Source organism: Panulirus ornatus, chromosome 2 (assembly GCF_036320965.1).
Source record: "Panulirus ornatus isolate Po-2019 chromosome 2, ASM3632096v1, whole genome shotgun sequence".
Taxonomy (NCBI): domain Eukaryota; kingdom Metazoa; phylum Arthropoda; class Malacostraca; order Decapoda; family Palinuridae; genus Panulirus; species Panulirus ornatus.
Window position 1 is genome coordinate 105,056,431 of NC_092225.1, and position 23,903 is coordinate 105,080,333.

Sequence of the window (23,903 nt, forward strand, 5' to 3'; positions counted from 1 at the left end):
TCCTCGTAGGCTCAGAGTGGGGTGCCTAAATGTGTGTGGATGTAACCAAGATGTGAAAAAAGGAGAGATAGGTAGTATGTTTGAGGAAAGGAACCTGGATGTTTTGGCTCTGAGTGAAACGAAGCTCAAGGGTAAAGGGGAAGAGTGGTTTGGAAATGTCTGGGGAGTGAAGTCAGGGGTTAGTGAGAGGACAAGAGCAAGGGAAGGAGTAGCAATACTCCTGAAACAGGAGTTGTGGGAGTATGTGATAGAATGTAAGAAAGTAAATTCTCGATTAATATGGGTAAAATTGAAAGTTGATGGAGAGAGGTGGGTGATTATTGGTGCATATGCACCTGGGCATGAGAAGAAAGATCATGAGAGGCAAGTGTTTTGGGAGCAGCTAAATGAGTGTGTTAGCGGTTTTGATGCACGAGACCGGGTTATAGTGATGGGTGATTTGAATGCAAAGGTGAGTAATGTGGCAGTCGAGGGAATAATTGGTATGCATGGGGTGTTCAGTGTTGTAAATGGAAATGGTGAAGAGCTTGTAGATTTATGTGCTGAAAAAGGACTGATGATTGGGAATACCTGGTTTAAAAAGCGAGATATACATAAGTATACTTATGTAAGTAGGAGAGATGGCCAGAGAGCGTTATTGGATTACGTGTTAATTGACAGGCGTGCGAAAGAGAGACTTTTGGATGTCAATGTGCTGAGAGGTGCAACTGGAGGGATGTCTGATCATTATCTTGTGGAGGCTAAGGTGAAGATTAGTATGGGTTTTCAGAAAAGAGGAGTGAATGTTGGGGTGAAGAAGGTGGTGAGAGTAAGTGACCTTGGGAAGGAGACCTGTGTGAAGAAGTATCAGGAGAGACTGTGTACAGAATGGAAAAAGGTGAGAACAATGGAAGTAAGGGGAGTGGGGGAGGAATGGGATGTATTTAGGGAATCAGTGATGGATTGCGCAAAAGATGCTTGTGGCATGAGAAGAGTGGGAGGTGGGCTGTTTAGAAAGGGTAGTGAGTGGTGGGATGAAGAAGTAAGAGTATTAGTGAAAGAGAAGAGAGAGGCATTTGGACGATTTTTGCAGGGAAAAAATGCAATTGAGTGGGAGAAGTATAAAAGAAAGAGACAGGAGGTCAAGAGAAAGGTGCAAGAGGTGAAAAAAAGGGCAAATGAGAGTTGGGGTGAGAGACTATCAGTAAATTTTAGGGAGAATAAAAAGATGTTCTGGAAGGAGGTAAATAGGGTGCGTAAGACAAGGGAGCAAATGGGAACTTCAGTGAAGGGCGTAAATGGGGAGGTGATAACAAGTAGTGGTGATGTGAGAAGGAGATGGAATGAGTATTTTGAAGGTTTGTTGAATGTGTCTGATGACAGAGTGGCAGATATAGGGTGTTTGGGTCGAGGTGGTGTGCAAAGTGAGAGGGTTAGGGAAAATGATTTGGTAAACAGAGAAGAGGTAGTAAAAGCTTTGCGGAAGATGAAAGCCGGCAAGGCAGCAGGTTTGGATGGTATTGCAGTGGAATTTATTAAAAAAGGGGGTGACTGTATTGTTGACTGGTTGGTAAGGTTATTTAATGTATGTATGACTCATGGTGAGGTGCCTGAGGATTGGCGGAATGCGTGCATAGTGCCATTGTACAAAGGCAAAGGGGATAAGAGTGAGTGCTCAAATTACAGAGGTATAAGTTTGTTGAGTATTCCTGGTAAATTATATGGGAGGGTATTGATTGAGAGGGTGAGGGCATGTACAGAGCATCAGATTGGGGAAGAGCAGTGTGGTTTCAGAAGTGGTAGAGGATGTGTGGATCAGGTGTTTGCTTTGAAGAATGTATGTGAGAAATACTTAGAAAAGCAAATGGATTTGTATGTAGCATTTATGGATCTGGAGAAGGCATATGATAGAGTTGATAGAGATGCTCTGTGGAAGGTATTAAGAATATATGGTGTGGGAGGCAAGTTGCTAGAAGCAGTGAAAAGTTTTTATCGAGGATGTAAGGCATGTGTACGTGTGGGAAGAGAGGAAAGTGATTGGTTCTCAGTGAATGTAGGTTTGCGGCAGGGGTGTGTGATGTCTCCATGGTTGTTTAATTTGTTTATGGATGGGGTTGTTAGGGAGGTGAATGCAAGAGTCTTGGAAAGAGGGGCAAGTATGAAGTCTGTTGGGGATGAGAGAGCTTGGGAAGTGAGTCAGTTGTTGTTCGCTGATGATACAGCGCTGGTGGCGGATTCATGTGAGAAACTGCAGAAGCTGGTGACGGAGTTTGGTAAAGTGTGTGGAAGAAGAAAGTTAAGAGTAAATGTGAATAAGAGCAAGGTTATTAGGTACAGTAGGGTTGAGGGTCAAGTCAATTGGGAGGTGAGTTTGAATGGAGAAAAACTGGAGGAAGTGAAGTGTTTTAGATATCTGGGAGTGGATCTGTCAGCGGATGGAACCATGGAAGCGGAAGTGGATCATAGGGTGGGGGAGGGGGCGAAAATTTTGGGAGCCTTGAAAAATGTGTGGAAGTCGAGAACATTATCCCGGAAAGCAAAAATGGGTATGTTTGAAGGAATAGTAGTTCCAACAATGTTGTATGGTTGCGAGGCGTGGGCTATGGATAGAGTTGTGCGCAGGAGGATGGATGTGCTGGAAATGAGATGTTTGAGGACAATGTGTGGTGTGAGGTGGTTTGATCGAGTAAGTAACGTAAGGGTAAGAGAGATGTGTGGAAATAAAAAGAGCGTGGTTGAGAGAGCAGAAGAGGGTGTTTTGAAATGGTTTGGGCACATGGAGAGAATGAGTGAGGAAAGATTGACCAAGAGGATATATGTGTCGGAGGTGGAGGGAGCGAGGAGAAGAGGGAGACCAAACTGGAGGTGGAAAGATGGAGTGAAAAGGATTTTGTGTGATCGGGGCCTGAACATGCAGGAGGGTGAAAGGAGGGCAAGGAATAGAGTGAATTGGAGCGATGTGGTATACAGGGGTTGACGTGCTGTCAGTGGATTGAATCAAGGCATGTGAAGCGTCCGGGGTAAACCAAGGAAAGCTGTGTAGGTATGTATATTTGCGTGTGTGGACGTGTGTATGTACATGTGTATGGGGGGGGTTGGGCCATTTCTTTCGTCTGTTTCCTTGCGCTACCTCGCAAACGCGGGAGACAGCGACAAAGTATAAAAAAAAAAAAAAAAGATGTTCTGGAAGGAGGTAAATAGGGTGCGTAAGACAAGGGAGCAAATGGGAACTTCAGTGAAGGGCGTAAATGGGGAGGTGATAACAAGTAGTGGTGATGTGAGAAGGAGATGGAATGAGTATTTTGAAGGTTTGTTGAATGTGTCTGATGACAGAGTGGCAGATATAGGGTGTTTGGGTCGAGGTGGTGTGCAAAGTGAGAGGGTTAGGGAAAATGATTTGGTAAACAGAGAAGAGGTAGTAAAAGCTTTGCGGAAGATGAAAGCCGGCAAGGCAGCAGGTTTGGATGGTATTGCAGTGGAATTTATTAAAAAAGGGGGTGACTGTATTGTTGACTGGTTGGTAAGGTTATTTAATGTATGTATGACTGATGGTGAGGTGCCTGAGGATTGGCGGAATGCGTGCATAGTGCCATTGTACAAAGGCAAAGGGGATAAGAGTGAGTGCTCAAATTACAGAGGTATAAGTTTGTTGAGTATTCCTGGTAAATTGTATGGGAGGGTATTGATTGAGAGGGTGAGGGCATGTACAGAGCATTAGATTGGGGAAGAGCAGTGTGGTTTCAGAAGTGGGAGAGGATGTGTGGATCAGGTGTTTGCTTTGAAGAATGTATGTGAGAAATACTTAGAAAAGCAAATGGATTTGTATGTAGCATTTATGGATCTGGAGAAGGCATATGATAGAGTTGATAGAGATGCTCTGTGGAAGGTATTAAGAATATATGGTGTGGGAGGCAAGTTGTTAGAAGCAGTGAAAAGTTTTTATCGAGGATGTAAGGCATGTGTACGTGTAGGAAGAGAGGAAAGTGATTGGTTCTCAGTGAATGTAGGTTTGCGGCAGGGGTGTGTGATGTCTCCATGGTTGTTTAATTTGTTTATGGATGGGGTTGTTAGGGAGGTAAATGCAAGAGTCTTGGAAAGAGGGGCAAGTATGAGGTCTGTTGGGGATGAGAGAGCTTGGGAAGTGAGTCAGTTGTTGTTCGCTGATGATACAGCGCTGGTGGCGGATTCATGTGAGAAACTGCAGAAGCTGGTGACGGAGTTTGGTAAAGTGTGTGGAAGAAGAAAGTTAAGAGTAAATGTGAATAAGAGCAAGGTTATTAGGTACAGTAGGGTTGAGGGTCAAGTCAATTGGGAGGTGAGTTTGAATGGAGAAAAACTGGAGGAAGTGAAGTGTTTTAGATATCTGGGAGTGGATCTGTCAGCGGATGGAACCATGGAAGCGGAAGTGGATCATAGGGTGGGGGAGGGGGCGAAAATTTTGGGAGCCTTGAAAAATGTGTGGAAGTCGAGAACATTATCCCGGAAAGCAAAAATGGGTATGTTTGAAGGAATAGTAGTTCCAACAATGTTGTATGGTTGCGAGGCGTGGGCTATGGATAGAGTTGTGCGCAGGAGGATGGATGTGCTGGAAATGAGATGTTTGAGGACAATGTGTGGTGTGAGGTGGTTTGATCGAGTAAGTAACGTAAGGGTAAGAGAGATGTGTGGAAATAAAAAGAGCGTGGTTGAGAGAGCAGAAGAGGGTGTTTTGAAATGGTTTGGGCACATGGAGAGAATGAGTGAGGAAAGATTGACCAAGAGGATATATGTGTCGGAGGTGGAGGGAACGAGGAGAAGAGGGAGACCAAATTGGAGGTGGAAAGATGGAGTGAAAAGGATTTTGTGTGATCGGGGCCTGAACATGCAGGAGGGTGAAAGGAGGGCAAGGAATAGAGTGAATTGGAGCGATGTGGTATACAGGGGTTGACGTGCTGTCAGTGGATTGAATCAAGGCATGTGAAGCGTCCGGGGTAAACCATGGAAAGCTGTGTAGGTATGTATATTTGCGTGTGTGGACGTGTGTATGTACATGTGTATGGGGAGGGTTGGGCCATTTCTTTCGTCTGTTTCCTTGCGCTACCTCGCAAACGCGGGAGACAGCGACAAAGTATAAAAAAAAAAAAAAAAAAATATATATATATATATATATATATATATATATATTTTCAAACTATTCGCCATTTCCCGCATTAGCAAGGTAGCGTTAAGAACAAAGAAGGGCCTCTGAGGGAATATCCTCACCTGGCCTCGTTCTCTGTTCCTTCTTTTGGAAAATTAAAAAAAAAAAAACGAGAGGGGAGGATTTCCAGCCCCCCGCTCCGTCCCCTTTCAGTCGCCTTCTACGACACGCAGGGAATACGTGGGAAGTATTCTTTCGCCCCTATCCCCAGGGATATATATATATATATATATATATATATATATATATATATATATATATATATATATATATATATATATATATTTCTTTCTTTCATACTATTCGCCATTTCCCGCATTAGCGAGGTAGCGTTGAGAACAGAGGACTGGGCCCTTGAGGGAATATCCTCACCTGGGCCCCTTCTCTGTTCCCTCTTTTGGAAAATTAAAAAAAAAAGTGAGGGGAGGATTTCCAGCCCCCCGCTCCCTCCCCTTTTAGTCGCCTTCTACGACACGCAGGGAATACGTGGGAAGTATTCTTTCTCCCCTATCCCCAGGGATAATATATATATATATATATATATATATATATATATATATGATCGGGGCCTGAACATGCAGAAGGGTGAAAGGCGTGCAAGGAATAGAGTGAATTGGAACGATGTGGTATACCGGAGTCGACGTGCTGTCAGTGGATTGAACCAGGGCATGTGAAGCGTCTGGGGTAAACCATGGAAAGTTCTGTGGGGCCTGGATGTGGAAAGGGAGCTATGGTTTCGGTGCATTATACATGACAGCGAGAGACTGAGTGTTAACGAATGTGGCCTTTGTTATCTTCCTTGCGCTACCTCGCGCACATGCGGGGGGAGGGGGTTGTCATTTCATGTGTGGCGGGGTGGCGCGGGAATGAATAAGGGCAGACAGTATGCATTATGTACATGCGTATATATGCATATGTCTGTGTGTGTATATATATGTATACGTTGAGATTCCTATGAGTCCACGGGGAAAATGAAACACGATAAGTTCCGTAAACTCATAGGAAGGTCTTAATCACGCGCAAAATTGTAATCCTTTCCAACATTCGTTGAGTTGTATAGGTATGTATATGTGCGTGTGTGGACGTATATGTATATACATGTGTATGTGGGTGGGTTGGGCCTTTCTTTCGTCTGTTTCCTTGCGCTACCTCGCTAACGCGGGAGACAGCGACAAAGTATGATAAATAAATAAATAAATAAATAAATATATGAGAAAGAGAACCGATCCCAAGACTGATCCTTGTGGTACACCATTTGTTACGTCTAACCATTTTGAAGCTTGACCATTAATCACATTTCTGTTTATAGCATATCAACCAGATCTACATTCGGTAAAGTACAGTCCCATGTCTGTCATGTGACTTGACGTCCTTTTGCAGTTCATCAGAGTTCATACTGTAGCTTGCCTTTTCATTTTCATTACCGATGTGTCAAACCTGCATTTATCGATATCAACCTTCATTCTCCTCTTTTGATGCGGAACCTTATCGAATACTTTTAAAAATGTAGATAGATGACATCAACTGCTTTACTTTCGTCATACATGTTGATTACATCATAAAAAAATCAAGTAGATTTGTCAAGCAGGAGCGATTTCGTCTATTACCATTACTGAGAATCGTTTATTTAGTGCTGGTCCTCTATGGCAGTACTGTCCAAACTTTTCTGCCCACTTTATCCCTTGTACCTTCTTCTACCATTAAATACCTTCATGACTGAATAAACTCAATATTTGGAAGGACAGTGCAAATTATATTAAAAGTTCGCATAATTTGGGTGATGGACAATAGATTATCATTCAGTATACTAAAGGAAAAAGACTAACAAGATAATATAATAATGCTTGAAAGTTACTTTCATTTGAATGTGAAATGTGGGGTTGATGTTCACTGATGACTGTGTCATTCTGGGCGGCAAAGAGGCCACTGCAGTGACCAGCCTTTGTTCTAGGTTTACATCTAGTTTGTTTCTCTGTTTTGACTTGATGACGCTCATTGTGGAGGAAGATGCTTCACAAATGTAGGTAGACCCAAAGGGCAGAAGGTTTTCCAAAGCCTTCTTTCCTAGGTCAGAGTGGGAGCTCCTTTATACAGCTCCAAAAACGTATGATGGTTGAGCATTCATATATCAGTTTGAGGCCACGGTCTGAACACACTTCTAACAGTGCTTCCTGAAGGCAAATAAAAAGCTTCTTCACATTATTTCAAATACGAGGAATGGATTTCCAACCCAATCCAGCTGTACAGATCTTATATATGCCAAGAAAGTAAGATTTAAAGCCACAGATAAGGTTTGTCAAGTGTTCCACAGTAATTGGTTACACAGGCTCTTTCTCATCATTGTTACTAGAAAAATAAGGATCTCACAGAGGAAAACACGTACAATCTACCCCTGAGCATATCTTCCACAACTCAATTTTCTTTGGAAAACCACCAACTTTATCATATGAGTTGAGAATGTTTGTATCATTGCCGTGCAGAGACAAATCCAACTCATCCAGTTTGCTAGATATGTCTGCAAGATGTGCCAGTTGTGCAAGCCAAGTAGTGCTTTCAAAAAATGTGGCAAGAGGAGATCCATGTTCTAATAAAAAGGAACCTACCTCATCACACAACTCGAACAACGTGGCAGGTACCCTCCCTGTCGACAGCCAGCGTACCTCTGTGTGAGGTAATACCTTTATGTGCTTAGACCCTATGCTTTCTTACAGTTTGTGAAACAGGCGAGCATTAAGTGGCCTTGACTTTATAAAGATGATTACTTTGACGCCATTTTTCGATATCCCTTGCAACTCTGAACTCATTGTTTTGGATGCTCAAGATTCTCTGTGAATGATGCAATGAGTCTGCTCCACATCAGGATTTTCCTTCTTATCCACACGAGTCCCTTCACTGTACCGGTCATGGATGCAGCAGCGTCTGTACATACGCTAATGCAAGATAACCAACTAAGGCCATGTTCAGTGAAGAACTGATTATTGACACTGAGAATGGCTCCCCCAGTTGTATGTTCTAATCTTTTTGAATAAAAGTACATGTTCATTTATATCATCTCCATCAACGTATCTCACAAATGAGACAAGTTGAGCTTGTCCACTGACGTCAGTCGATTCGTCAAATTGAAGTGAAAAAGACTGGCTTATTTTCAGCTTATTCACAACTTGATCAGTAATACTTGGACTCAGATTAATAATATCTGGACTAATTTCATTTACCCTTCGTGAAACAGTTTGGTGTGACAAGGGAACATCCTTTAGTTGGTCAGCTACCTTTTCATCCAGCATTATTTCAGCTATCACAACTGCAGCTAGAAATATCAGTTCTTCAGCTGTATTAAATGGCTTTCTAGCTTAAGCAACTAATAAAAATACATCTAAATATGTTCCAGAGCTATTACTGATGTTGTGGAGACTTTCATGATTGCTGTTTGGGAACTTTTAAGATCATAAAGTTTTCTTTTAAAAAACTAGGCCGGTTTGCCAATAAGACACTGATGAATACATCTATTGTGTTAAGGCGATGTTGTAGGTGAGTTGGTTTCATACCACTGTTTACCAACCTCTCCCCACAAAAGAAGGACAAAGCTTCCGGAGGATCAGATTTCGCAGAAGTTAATCCAAAAATAATATAATCTTTGTATTGCCGATGTTTAGGTCGGTCTGTTTTCTTTTTCTTGACAGCTGCTTGATTTCCTTCACTTGCATTGCTGCTGCAGCTGCTACAGCTATCACGTTTTAGCCATCTACCCATATTTATATTTCTTGTTGTAAAAGAAACAACTGTGTGTGTAAGCTTGCACGTGAATTTAGAACAGAGTTGTTCACACTTTCACTCCTAAGACGAACCTGAGCAAGAGGGACTCGAGCGAGGAGTTCAGCACTGTTCGCGCACACATCTTGTTCCGTTTCCTTCTCCTTCTCCCCTCAATTTCTTCTCGTTCATTTTAATTCTTAGTCTGTTTTCTTGTCATTCACTTAGGTCGGGAACTGCGCAAGTGTCGTGGTTATTCAATTGTTGTATCTCTTAAGCAATCACCCATGCACACATACACATGCTCAGTAAAGCTTCTGATCCAAGATGCCATATGACCTATATGTGATACAGTTTGAAAACAAAAATATCATTATCTTCTCACTACCCCTATGAATAATTCTGCTTACCCCCCAGGGGCACATGTACCCCAGTTTGGACAACACTGTTCCATGGGATGCCACAGTTGACGGACTGCAAGGTGGAGATGGTCCCTCGCACGCGCACAGCCGGGCGACGTTGACCTACAAGGTCTGCCAGTCATGGAACACAAATTCTGCACAGCCCAACGATGAGACCTTGTTGATGGTTTTGTTATGAATGATTTGATCGGAAGGGTTAGTGAAGTTTACAAAGGTCAGAGCCACAAAAGTCTTGCGTCTCTTGAGCTACAGTAGATAAAGTTTGGAACTATGACGAGACCTTGGATGGTTGAAGAGATCTTCATATTACCAAACTGGTAAGAAACTATGAAACTTGCATTATCTGTACAAATACAAGTGAGTGCAAGGCTTTCACAGAGTGAGCTGGGGATCGGAGTAATGGCAATAGGTCGTTACTCATTAAGAAATATGTTAATGACTTCGTTTATACGGCATTTTGAATATAAGGAACTTCAGACATGAGTACATGCAAAAGTTTAAAAAATAACCAAAACGATGGTATTGAAAATTTTGTCATTAAAAGGATCTACTGGAATAGTTTAATGGCTTCTGCAATCATCTAACTTTGTTAAAGACAAAATCACAATCCTAACCACAGGTTGATAGCCATTAGCAAAACAGATTTTACTCCAGAATGTAAATAAGCTACTAATGCTTTCTCTTATCCAAGTGATCCAAAAGACCTTTAATATTCATCCATAATCAAGCAAATCTGAATGGACTAACTTAAAAGGATTTCTTTGGGTAAGAGTACTGAAGTAGAAAACCTAAAGATTTCAGTTATATACGTTTGACCGGCGATTCCTACCACAGACATGTTCCGTTTCAGAATTTAGATCAAAGCAGAAACTCGATGAACGCCAGTAGTATCTGAAACAACAGTTTGATGTACTTGCAGCAATCAGTATTTGGAGGTTATACAATACCAGGAACCCTACAAACAATTAATAAAGGATTCAACTGTTGATAATCACTAACTGTTTCAGCTGCACAAAGGAAGTTTAGATGGAAGACGATGAATCAGTTCTGTGTTAATCAGTACGACAGAAGTGGTTCAACAGGAAAAAAATTCTGCTTCCACTAATGATCGACTTAAACATGAAGTACTGATGATAAGATTACAGTGATAAACATGTCATGTGACACTAACACGGAGGAAAGTAGATCCACAGTGGTAACGTGGGAGAGGTAAGGTCTTCATAACTCACTGGAAGTATAAACCTTGAGAAGACGCTCTTTTATTTTTCCCTTGAGTTATGAAGATTAAGACATGGCCCAGGCAAAACATGCCTCAATCGGGAATATGTCGGGTGAAAGAGGAGACTAAAAGGAAAAGAATTTTCTGCTCTAATTGCCATTAGCCAATATATGTATATGAATGTATGTTGTCTGACTGGTACGATCTTGTGTCAGTAATATCGGATAATCACCTATTGTCTGTTACCTACTTGTACTATACGGGAAGGGAGTTTTACAATCGTAGAGCCCCGTTTCTTGAACGTTCGCTACTGTCATACAACCTCTTCAATCTACTTATGATATCTGCATTAACCATGTTCTCTGTCATTCTGTTCCGTTTATCCATCACTCATATACTCTACAAACAGTCTTCTTACTTACTCTCGAGGAACTGTTCACTGCGCACATCGTCGATCTGTTTTAAATACTTAAAGGCTGTCTTCAGGTCATACCCCATTCTTCTCTTCCAAGATGGGTAAATCTAAAGCCTTCAGCTTCTACCCCTAATTTAGTTATCTTAATTTTGGTACCAACTTTCTTGCCCACTGGATCTACTCTATTAGCTCATTGTGCTAGTGTAGGTGCAGTGGTGACCAAATCTTTGAAGAATATTCTACTTTTCGCCTTACATAGGATGTGAATAGCCTACTAAATATTTCCCTCGCTGTATACTTAAAAATTTTTCTGATATTTGCCACCAGAATGTTTGTCTCCTTAGCCTATGGGTGTCTAGCGACATGTTAGATACGATCTTGACTCCCATGTCCTTCCTGAGCAAAGAATTTTGAAACCTATTTCCTGCTCGATTACGATCATACTGAGGCCGTCTTATGCTTTGTTCAATTCTTATTACCTTACTTTTGCTCGATTGAATTTCATTGACCATGTTTCAGACCAACTTTGGAATCTGTTTAGTCTCATTCTGAGCTAACGCAATTCTCTTTGCTCTTTATTTCTCTTATAACCTTTGCGTCATCTACAAACATGATCTGTTTGTCTGGGGTAAACCATGGAAAGTTCTGTAGGGCCTGGATGTGGAGGGGGAGTTGTGGTTTCGGGCATTATTACATGACAGCTAGAGACTGAGTGTGAACGAATGAGGCCTTTGTTGTCCTTTCCTAGCGCTATCTCGCACACATGAGGGGGGAGGGGGTTGTTATTCCATGTGTGGCGAGGTGGCGATGGAAATAAATAAAGGCAGACAGTATGAATTATGTACATGTGTATATATGTATATGTCTGTATATATATATATATATATATATATATATATATATATATATATATATATATATATATATTTTTTTTTTTTTTTTTTTTTATACTTTGTCGCTGTCTCCCGCGTTTGCGACGGTAGCGCAAGGAAACAGACGAAAGAAATGGCCCAACCCCCCCCCCCCCATACACATGTACATACACACGTCCACACACGCAAATATACATACCTACACAGCTTTCCATGGTTTACCCCAGACGCTTCACATGCCTTGATTCAATCCACTGACAGCACGTCAACCCCTGTATACCACATCGACTCCAATTCACTCTATTCCTTGCCCTCCTTTCACCCTCCTGCATGTTCAGGCCCCGATCACACAAAATCTTTTTCACTCCATCTTTCCACCTCCAATTTGGTCTCCCTCTTCTCCTCGTTCCCTCCACCTCCGACACATATATCCTCTTGGTCAATCTCTCCTCACTCATTCTCTCCATGTGCCCAAACCATTTCAAAACACCCTCTTCTGCTCTCTCAACCACGCTCTTTTTATTTCCACACATCTCTCTCACCCTTACGTTACTTACTCGATCAAACCACCTCACACCACACATTGTCCTCAAACATCTCATTTCCAGCACATCCATCCTCCTGCGCACAACTCTATCCATAGCCCACGCCTCGCAACCATACAACATTGTTGGAACCACTATTCCTTCAAACATACCCATTTTTGCTTTCCGAGATAATGTTCTCGACTTCCACACATTCTTCAAGGCTCCCAGAATTTTCGCCCCCTCCCCCACCCTATGATCCACTTCCGCTTCCATGGTTCCATCCGCTGCCAGATCCACTCCCAGATATCTAAAACACTTCACTTCCTCCAGTTTTTCTCCATTCAAACTCACCTCCCAATTGACTTGACCCTCAACCCTACTGTACCTAATAACCTTGCTCTTATTCACATTTACTCTTAACTTTCTTCTTCCACACACTTTACCAAACTCAGTCACCAGCTTCTGCAGTTTCTCACATGAATCAGCCACCAGCGCTGTATCATCAGCGAACAACAACTGACTCACTTCCCAAGCTCTCTCATCCCCAACAGACTTCATACTTGCCCCTCTTTCCAGACTCTTGCATTTACCTCCCTAACAACCCCATCCATAAACAAATTAAACAACCATGGAGACATCACACACCCCTGCCGCAAACCTACATTCACTGAGAACCAATCACTTTCCTCTCTTCCTACACGTACACATGCCTTACATCCTCGATAAAAACTTTTCACTGCTTCTAACAACTTGCCTCCCACACCATATATTCTTAATACCTTCCACAGAGCATCTCTATCAACTCTATCATATGCCTTCTCCAGATCCATAAATGCTACATACAAATCCATTTGCTTTTCTAAGTATTTCTCACATACATTCTTCAAGCAAACACCTGATCCACACATCCTCTACCACTTCTGAAACCACACTGCTCTTCCCCAATCTGATGCTCTGTACATGCCTTCACCCTCTCAATCAATACCCTCCCATATAATTTACCAGGAATACTCAACAAACTTATACCTCTGTAATTTGAGCACTCACTCTTATCCCCTTTGCCTTTGTACAATGGCACTATGCACGCATTCCGCCAATCCTCAGGCACCTCACCATGAGTCATACATACATTAAATAACCTTACCAACCAGTCAACAATACAGTCACCCCCTTTTTTAATAAATTCCACTGCAATACCATCCAAACCTGCTGCCTTGCCGGCTTTCATCTTCCGCAAAGCTTTCACTACCTCTTCTCTGTTTACCAAATCATTTTCCCTAACCCTCTCACTTTGCACACCACCTCGACCAAAACACCCTATATCTGCCACTCTATCATCAAACACATTCAACAAACCTTCAAAATACTCACTCCATCTCCTTCTCACATCACCACTACTTGTTATCACCTCCCCATTTGCGCCCTTCACTGAAGTTCCCATTTGCTCCCTTGTCTTACGCACTTTATTTACCTCCTTCCTGAACATCTTTTTATTCTCCCTAAAATTTAATGATACTCTCTCACCCCAACTCTCATTTGCCCTTTTTCTCACCTCTTGCACCTTTCTCTTGACCTCCTGTCTCTTTCTTTTATATACATATATATATATATATATATATATATATATATATATATATATATATATATATATATATATATATGTGTGTGTGTGTGTGTGTGTGTGTGTGTGTGTGTGTGTGTGTGTGTGTGTGTGTGTGTACATTGAGATGTATAGGTATGTATATTTGCGTGTGTGGACGTGTATGTATATACATGTGTATGGGGGTGGATTGGGCCATTTCTTTCGTCTGTTTCCTTGCGCTACCTCGCAAACGCGGGAGACAGCGACAAAGCAAAATGATAATAAGAATAACAAATATGATCAAGTAGGATTCCTCAGGCAAGCCTTTAACATAGATCAAGAATAGTAACGGTCCCTGAGCAGAAACGATCCGCTGGTCAACTCGACCCACTTGGGAAAAAGCCCCTCTATCATACAGCCTTTGTTCCCTCACACTGAGATAATCTTTTATCGAAAGAGCAAGTTTCCCCCTTAGTCCTGCCCGGTGACCCAGCTTCTTAAATCATCCTCCCATGCGGTACGGTGTCACAAGCTTTCTAGCAGTCTAGATTCAGAAAGTGCACCCAGCCCTTCCTTTTGTACAAGAGGGAGTCACTCTCTTGTAGTACTCTAATAGAAAGTCGTCCGGTAGAAAATCATCCACTTGCTTTTTTATCATCTTTCCCAGTCTTGCACGCCACAGTCGTTACTGAGACCAGGTTGTAGTTCAGGGCCTGGTCCCTGTCTCCTTTGGTATATATAAAGTTATGACGTTTGCTGTTTTCCATTCCCTTGGTACTTTGCCTCTTTCCAGTGACAACTTGAAAGTAACACAAGTGGTATATCAGGCATATCTATTCACCTCTTTCGCATATATGAAGACATTTCATCGGGACCATGAGCCTTGTATGAATTCTTTTAGTATTCTGTTAATATCTTTTCTAGATATCTCAATGATTTTCAAGACCTCCTCCCCATCCCATATCACTGGTGTTGGGACTATAAAGTCTTCCGCTATGAAAAACTTTTTAAAAACGTTATTCAGTTCCTCATATCTTCACACCATCCTCTACAATTTTCCCATTTGAATCTTTACCTGACAACTGGTTCCTGATGAGTTTATGGAAAAGTTTTGGATTTTCTGCCTTGTCTACAATTTTCATTTCAAAGTTTCTTCTCTCCTCAGGTCATATCTTGGAATGCTTATTCCTCGCTCTTTTCAAAAGCTGCTTGGTTATAATGCCGTCTATATTTCCGACACTTCACATCCCGAAGCTCCTTTGCTTTTAGACATCTTTGCTTAAAGCGTTCCTTCCTGTTTCTCATTGTGCACATGCCTCCACTACTTCATAGTAAATTTCGAAGAACCGGTCACCTAAAGCCCAGTTTCAGGCTAATGAGTTCCTTTTCCCAATCTGTGTCACCACAAACATTATTCAGGTTTGTGCAGGTTCTACGATCATATCTCCTCTTTATGTCCTGTCTCACTCCAGTGATTACCTATTTGTATACTACAGCGAGGGAGTTTTACGGTTGTGGTGCCCCATCTCTTGAACACTCTCTGTCATACAACCTCTTAAATTCATGTATATTGTCTGCACTAATCATGTACTCAGCCAATTTATTCCATTCATCTACCACTCTTACACTGTAAAACTATATCTTACTTAATTCCATGTTATGTCTTCTGGTTGCTCGATCGCTACATATTTCAAAGAATTGTTCATTGTCACCATCGTAGATCTTTTTAAAAAAGTTGTGGTAAAGTCACCCCCAACTCTTCTCTCTTTTAAGGTTGGTAAATTTAAAGCTTCCAGCCTTTCCCTGCAGTTCAGCTCTCTTAATTCTGGTACCATCTTAGCCCCCCTCTAGGCCTTCTCTAAGTTTGTGCTTCTTTATGTCGGGTAACCAAACCCGAGAAGCATGTTCTAGTTTTGGCCTTTTATAGGATATGAACAGCTGGCTGTATTTTTTCTCATCCATATACTTGAACGCTATTCTGATAGTTGCCAACAAACAGCTCTTCTACTCAACTGTTTTCCTAGCACGAGATTCTGGGCAACGGTATGCGGGTGTGTCTTGGTGTCTTGAGAGCATTTCGGTAGATGTGCGGATATGTATGTTGCGTAATATGCAAAGTAAGTGGTCTTTTCCCTAATGGATTCTACGGCCAGCGACTAATATAAGAGTATTAACTATGATAGTCTTCACATCCAAGATCTCAGTAATCATCCTTAACTGAAATAGAAAAGCTACATACATAGAAGCTACATCCTTACATAATACGCTTTAAAGAAGACAATCAGTTCTACTAAATGTTGATAATATTTAGAAACAGGATTATGATATTGAAATTAAGTTATTCTTTCTGTTATCAAATCATTATGTTAGTTTTGACGATGATGGTTACATTGATGGGATCCCAACTCTCTGGGATCGAATCGACTCCCTCGCGTTCTGAGGTCGACTTTGGCAGCCGCTGTGCGTGATCATTGCTAAGTGTAGCGATGACCAGACATCAAAGTCAAGATGAAATCTTCATTACATTAATTTAGTGTATAAATGATATACCCCTTTATTTCATTAGTTATATATTTCCTTAGTTTTAAGTTCACTTTAAGAGCTGATACGAAATCTAATGAATTACTGATTTATAATGAAACGAAATAATTATGTGATTCCTGGATTTATCATTAGCCGATAATTCTGTATAAAAAATACGGATCGGTAAATGTTTCCTGATGGAACACACATTTATCCATACAACTGCACCCATGCATGATTCATCAGTCTTAGAGTCATAAGTGTAGATGAAATTGCGAGTTTTCTTTTCACTCCGCGTGTTCAGTTTCGAATTAGGGAATCAGTTTATCATGATCTATGAGATCGTCCTCGTAGAAATAACTCTCATTACCAGCGTGTCCACTTCTCACACTCAAACTAGAGCTCCCCGAGGAATTGTATTCTGAGGGATAAGGGTCTTGCGCCCTTGTTGACGAACTGTTCATGTTCATGTACAAGACGACAGCAGGAGTGTTTCTCTTGCTATCAAATTACAAGACGTGAATCATATCACACCAGCCAAAAAAAAAAAAAAAAAAAAAATAGGCACATTTGCCTCAACTTCCAATCACGGAGCTTGAGGATATTTTTTGATATACACACCCAAGACCGAAAGTTAAGCAGCATGCATTTATTATTTATTCATCTTATAAATTTTAAAGTGTTTTCGTTTCTGTAGAACCGTTGGTTATCAATAAATCAACTCCAGAGAACATAAAAGAAGAGGGAAGGTTTCCTTTAATGATGTACCTTTTTTGAAAGAGACAAGTATGAGATCTATAGATTTTGGCAATGAACATTTACGCCCAAAAAAGACACTTTCTAAGGCAGTTATATTATTCAAGTAAATAAGTTTGAATCTGTATCATATAAACATTTGTAAGCTATTCTGTTTCTGTTTCAGAATACGAGAAACTATGACACCTTGGCAGTGTCATGCATTGTGACATGATTTAGTTAAAGCTAGGTAAGGAATGTTGTGGCCATATCATTCAATCAGGATTCAGAAGAAATACGCTGAAGGAAAGTTTTTAACTAGAAACAAATTCACATAAAACAGATACTTCTTTGACGTCATCATGCCAAGTGAGTGACTTGGACAGATAAATACTATACCCCCATTTCTGAGTGTGAATTTCGTTTCCATGAGGAGAGTTTTATACCACAATATAATTTTCATAGATTATGCATCTGGTATCTTTAAACGTTACTGAATGGTGGGTATATGTTAGTTGCACATCTGTTGATAACATCTTTTAACAGTGCAACTTAGATATTATGAGTGAAAAATAAATTACTTTAGTATCATTTATCCAGAGATCCGAGTTATGAGTCTGATATTATTTTACGAGATAAAGGACGGGTAAGTGTTAGTTACTTATTTAGTATTGATATAATCGTGCAATACTTATCATTAAATGATGTTTTGAAATATAAAGATTATCAGTACGAGAAGGGGGAGGAGAATGTGCCTCTTATTTCATTTAAGGCGAATAACAAATTAGTTGTATCAGTATCATTTAAAAGCGCATATCATATAGTGAATACTGGTAAAGTACTGAATATTTCTGACACGAAGGAATATCTTTGAGTAAATTGAGGAAGGAGGGCGTCACAAGGTTCGAGAGAGTAAGCGACCACTACAACAGAGACCCTGAGTGAGCGAGTGTCACAGTTGAGTGTCAGCTGATCAGGAGGAACATTAAGTAGGTCCAATCTCTTCACACATACTCAGTCGCCTTCTTCTCTCTCATGGCGTGGACCTCCAAACAGATCTTTCTGGCCTTCATGATGGTCATAACAGGATCAATTAATACCCTTTCAACGAAGTGAGTGTGCAGACTTAAATGTTAATTATGTTGGGGTTCGTGATTTTCCCGTTGTTTCACGGACCCAAAAGTGGTCATGTGATGACTGATCATACCCTTGAGGGTATATCTGACCTCATGCGATTTGGATATATGTCATATTTAACTATTTGTTGTGAATAGTTTTTTCACAATGATATGTCCATAGTTGGTATGGAGGATTTTTATCTTAAAAGATTGCCTTTTCATACACATAATTGTCCTTGAAATGCATTTGTTAGTAATTTCATATAGGTGAATGCCAATAATGACGTTCTTTAAGGCTTGTGTTTCACAGCTGTCTCTAGAAACTTGGTTATTAGTCTTGAAGGAAGTATTTCAAACAGCATTTGACATTCTGACAACTGAATATGTAGAACAAATGTTATTTGATTAGCAGCCAGCACCATACCATGTTCAATTATTTAGATAAGTTTTTCATTTTGGCGAAAAGTTGCTGTTTTGGGAGATTCTGTAACAATAAGTAGATCCCTGGTTTGGTTCTTGTTGACTCCTGTATTTCTAGCAAATATAGCTTCTCGTGTGTTATGTTTAGATATATTAAACTAAGGTAGGTCAGGATATTTATGGTATAAGATTATAGTACTTCCATGGCTCTTACATTTTCAGTTTCATTTCAGTTTATATTGAATTACCAACATGGCTTACATTAGCTATGTTACAAAATACTCTTCCCCAGGTGAATTGTAAATCATGGTAAAAGTATTTAGGAAAATACTTTTATTACATGACTAACAAAACCCTAATCATATGATTTGTTTCTCTGTTGAAGTAGATTATAACATGCATACTCAAGATTAGGATTTTTCTTTACCTAGGTAAGGTTTAAATAGTTTAGAATTCATTAGATACAGTTGTTTAATGTTGCCTGAGATTGTTTTTGCAGTTTTGCATGTGCTCTTTCTGTTGAACCAAGCCTCAGCTAGCCTAAGCTAGGTTAAGAGAGTACAGTACATTAACTGAAATTGCTCTTGTCTGAATTTTACTTTTGAGACAAATTAAGTGTGATTTTTGCCCATATGTAAAGTCATTACCTAAAATTCAATTTTATCGTAAGTTAGGACTAAGAAGTAACTATTTGGTAATCATTTTGATTAATGAAGGATTGAAGTAAGGTGACAAATTATTGGTCAGAAAATGTTTAACCAATCATGTACATGAATGAAATTTAAGATGATTTGATTAGTTGCAAGGTGCATAGACTAACTTCATATTGTAATCTACGATACTGTTCAACAGATCATCTAGAATGAGACTTTGCAGAAAGCATTGCATTGCATAATCACTGCTTATGTGAACAGAATGATTAAAAGTTTGTCTGATATGCTCAGCATTTCAAAATTCCAGTAGTTCCTAAATCACTCATCCTGCCTGATTTTCTTTTTATGTTGAAAGTTCCAGTCATGGACAAAAGTCCACATCAAGGACAGGCTGTAGTCGAAATATAGAGAGAATTATGAAACAGGAAAAGAAAAGATGGTAATCACAAATTTTGTCGAAAGTGAAAAACCCTTCTTCTGAAATGTGCCAGGTCATAGTTGTTGGAAAAAACATTAGAAGGTAGAGAATTTTGAAGCCTCAGCATTTAGGGAAAGGGGCAGGTATCACAATGACCCACTCTTGAGTTGCTGATGGCCATACAGTAATCATGTGACATAGCAGCTTCCCAAGTATCACGTGGTCTAGTTCAGGGTTGGGGCACACAAGGAGATAGCTCTTGGGAGCAAACACCAAAGTTATGCCTATAGGAGAGGAAAAGTAAACCAGTATTGCGATGTAGGGCAAGAGGGTCAAGTTTGGAAGTCAGTTTATAAGTTGGACCGCTTTTGACTCAACTCCATCAAGTAAGGATGCAGAGCTAGAACCACCCCAGATGAGAGAGCAGTACACCATACAAGGACAAATCAGTACTTCGAAAAACAGAACAACTGTTCCGTAAAAAAGAAGTCTCGACATTTAAACAGGATGGCCAGTTTCTTAGAGTTAGACAGCTGTTCCTGTAATGTGGGGTTTCCAAGAAAGAGTGGATGGTACAGCAATACCAAATATGCTCATTAAGAGGTGGAATTACAGAACTGTTAAAGGAGAGACGAGAGTTGTGAGGAGATTCAGTAGAGAGATGGGTAAAAACTGGGTCTTAGGGGCATTAGACTTAATAAGATTTTGTGTACCCCACTGAGATACCCTGACCAAGTCTGAGTTTAGTGAGAAAGATTTGTCAAGACAAGATGTAAACTTGAGTGAGAAAAGATGGAGCAGAATTGAAGGATGTGGACGAATGCAGTGTTGAGTTGTCAGTGTATGAGTGCATTGGATTATTTGTTGGTGAGAGGAAATAGTTGAAAAAAAGGAGAAAAAGTGTAGGGGATAGGACAGAACCTTAAAGGACACCTTTGTTGATGGAGAAAAGGAGGGAGGCTGATCTATCAACAACGCAGAAAGAGATCGGCAGGAGAAGAAGCTAGAAATGAAAGAGCAAAGTGTAGGAGGGAAGCCTAAAGAAGGGGCTTAGGGATGAGACCTCAGTATCACACCCTGTCAAAAGCCTTAGATATGTTAAGGACAACTACACATAACCCCAAAATCTTTCAGGGATGATGACCAGACATAAGTAAAATAGGAAAGAGTATCACCAGTGGTTCTCGCCTTATGGAAGCCATACTGGTGATCAGAGAGAAGACTGATTTTTGTGGTGTCTAAGGATATGGGAGTTGAGGAGGCATTAAAAGACTTTGGAAATGGTAGATGTCAAAGCAATAGTACAATGGTTAGAGGGGTCAGAATGGTCACCCTTCATAGGGATGGGATGCATCAATGCATGCTTCCAAGGAGAAGGAAAAGTTTTGATTTTTAAACAGGAATGAGACAGACGAGCATGCACAGTTACATGTTCAGGGACACACTCTTTCAGTACATGGGAATGAATGCCATGAGGACCATAAGGCTTGCTTGTGTCCAGAGAGAAGCGCTTTTCGGAGAGTCCGAAAAGAGATTATGGGAAAGGGCACAGGATTAGTAAGAGGAGCATCAGAGGATGAAGGGATGTTAGAGTCTTCCAGGCTGGAGTTAAAGGAGAAATGGGAACCAAAGAGAGTTACTTTGCCTTCAGGGGAGACAGCTATAGTACCATCAGTACGGAAAAGTGAAGGAAAGTTCGTGCGACAGAAGTTGTTAGAGATGCCCTAGCTAAAAATCAGACATGTGAGTGGATGACGAGGAAAGGTTATCACACTTCCTTTGAATAACTGAATGCTTTGGCGCATGGATAACGTGCTTGCAGTGGCCACGGAAATTGATAAAAGCTGAATGGGAGCCAGAGGAAGGAGAGTTTTTCCAAGCCCATGGATTGGTTGGAGAGGTCGTCTTGGAGGAAGAGGAAATGAATGCCTCCATTCCTGCAAGATTAAGCTCTGCTGTGCGCTTGTTGGAGACAGAAGCATCACCACTTGAGAGATGGTAATTTACCCAATGAAAGGAAGAAAAGAAGTTACATAAGTTATTTCATTCAGCTTAGTGGAGGTGCCAATATTAGAAGGGGTTGCTGTAGGGGAAGGTGCCATTTGAATAGAAACATTTATGAGAGTGTGATCAGATTGACCAGTTGGGGTAAGATTGTGTCCTTACGGTGGGATGGAATAGAGCTGAGAAATAAATCTAGAATATTAGGATAGTGGTCAGGAATATGGGTAGGATGGGAGATAATTTGCTCTAAATCATTGAGAATGGAGAATGTGAGGGCTTCAATTCCTTCACCATTCATGTAGGAGGAATTTGCCCATTCCCTATCGTGAACGTTGAAATCCTCTGAATTGTGAAGTGTGGCTGGTTCAGAATCTTTGAGAAAGTAAACATTTAGTGCCTTGTTTTGAAAAAGAATATCCATATATTTTTAGGTGAGTCATAAGTTCAGTGCTTTAAAGCTGTAGCAACTTCCAAGTTACAAATGATTAGATATTTAGAGGAATATCTCTTTGAAAACTCCATGTGATGATCAAGTCAGGTTATACATAGCTGAAATTTTTACAGTGTGGTACGATTCAAGTATATTGATTATTTATTTGATTGAAGGATAAAGGCTAAGAAAATATTATTGCTTATCTTGTGGTCATTCCATCATTTGCAAGATCTGTTCCAAAATGAAGATTCATTGTGAATTTCGATTAATCTATTTCAGAGCAGTAAGCAAAATATAAACTTACCTTACCCTGTTCTAAGAAGTGCTTGGGAAGCTGGCCTGACCCACCGAGCAGGACCACTTGTTTTTGACCTGTTCCTGTTGTGTGCATGTGTTTATAGGGTGAGCACAGGAAAGTTTAAGAGTAAGTGCTCACTGTGGAAGTTGTATCCACACATGGGCGTAAGGGGTCTTTTGATATACTGAAATGGTGTTTGTAATGTTGAAAAGTAGTTGGTGTCCTGAATGTAGACATGATAAGGTAATTCATTCATGTGGAGAGTGTAGCTTCAGCTGGGTGTATGTCTGATGGGGCGGTCTGTAAGACTGGGTTGGGAATGCAGTTTATTGTGGATCCCTGAGTAAAGGCTGTTGAAGTGCAAAGCAGGATTAACATATTTATTCTTCTTGGTGATTGGTGGTTAGTTATGGAGTAAATTGAATGGGAAAGGTCTAGTGCTGTTACAAAGAACTGATTGCCATACATTTTGAGATGAGGTTGTTTTGGGAGTATTTTGTGCTGGTGTTGAATGCTTGTGGTTGCTAAGCAGCCAGTGATTGTTCCAAGTGATCTATTTAATGTAGTTTGCAGCTTTATCATGTTTGCTAGTGACAGGGTGAATGGCCAACAAGATGGGCATAGTTTATGGGTGAGCAGATGAATTTGTTGTTGAGCTTGTTATGTGATTCAAAATCTTGTCCAGATAAGCTACCAATAAGTGTTAGAGTATTTGGTATGTTTATATTCTTTGTGTAGTTACACAAGAATACAAAGAAATTCATACAGCAACAGACCACTGGTTCCCCTCAAGGCTGTTTGTGATTGTGTCATTTTTTTCTTTTTTTTTTAAGTTAGCTGAGATGCCATGGGCAGCTGAGGCCCCAGTCAAAGCCATCCCATTAACAAAATATATACATATATTAATTTATTTATTTATATTTTGCTTTGTCGCTGTCTCCCGCGTTTGCGAGGTAGCGCAAGGAAACAGACGAAAGAAATGGCCCAACCCACCCCCATACACAATGTATATACATACATGTCCACACACGCAGATATACATACCTATACATCTCAGTGTACACATATATATATACACACACAGACGCATACATATATACCCATGCACACCATTCACACTGTCTGCCTTTATTCATTCCCATCGCCACCTCGCCACACATGGAATACCACCCCCTCCCCCCTCATGTGTGCGAGGTAGCACACTGCTTTTCACTGCTTCTAACAACTTGCCTCCCACACCATATATTCTTAATACCTTCCACAGAGCATCTCTATCAACTCCATCATATGCCTTCTCCAGATCCATAAATGCTACATACAAATCCATTTGCTTTTCTAAGTATTTCTCACATACAT

The 23,903-nt window shown here is 40.5% G+C and overlaps 1 protein-coding gene across 1 annotated transcript in view; it reads left to right on the forward strand.

Annotated features, from left to right (window-relative positions):
* Window positions 1–18,132: 18,132 nt before the first annotated feature.
* Window positions 18,133–23,903, forward strand: part of LOC139759132 (solute carrier family 35 member F6-like) — a 177,833-nt gene continuing 172,062 nt past the window's right edge. Inside the window, exon 1 of the mRNA XM_071681119.1 lies at window positions 18,133–18,315. Coding sequence (XP_071537220.1) covers window positions 18,239–18,315 — 77 coding nt within the window. The 5' untranslated portion in view covers window positions 18,133–18,238. The remainder of the gene's footprint in view (window positions 18,316–23,903) is intronic.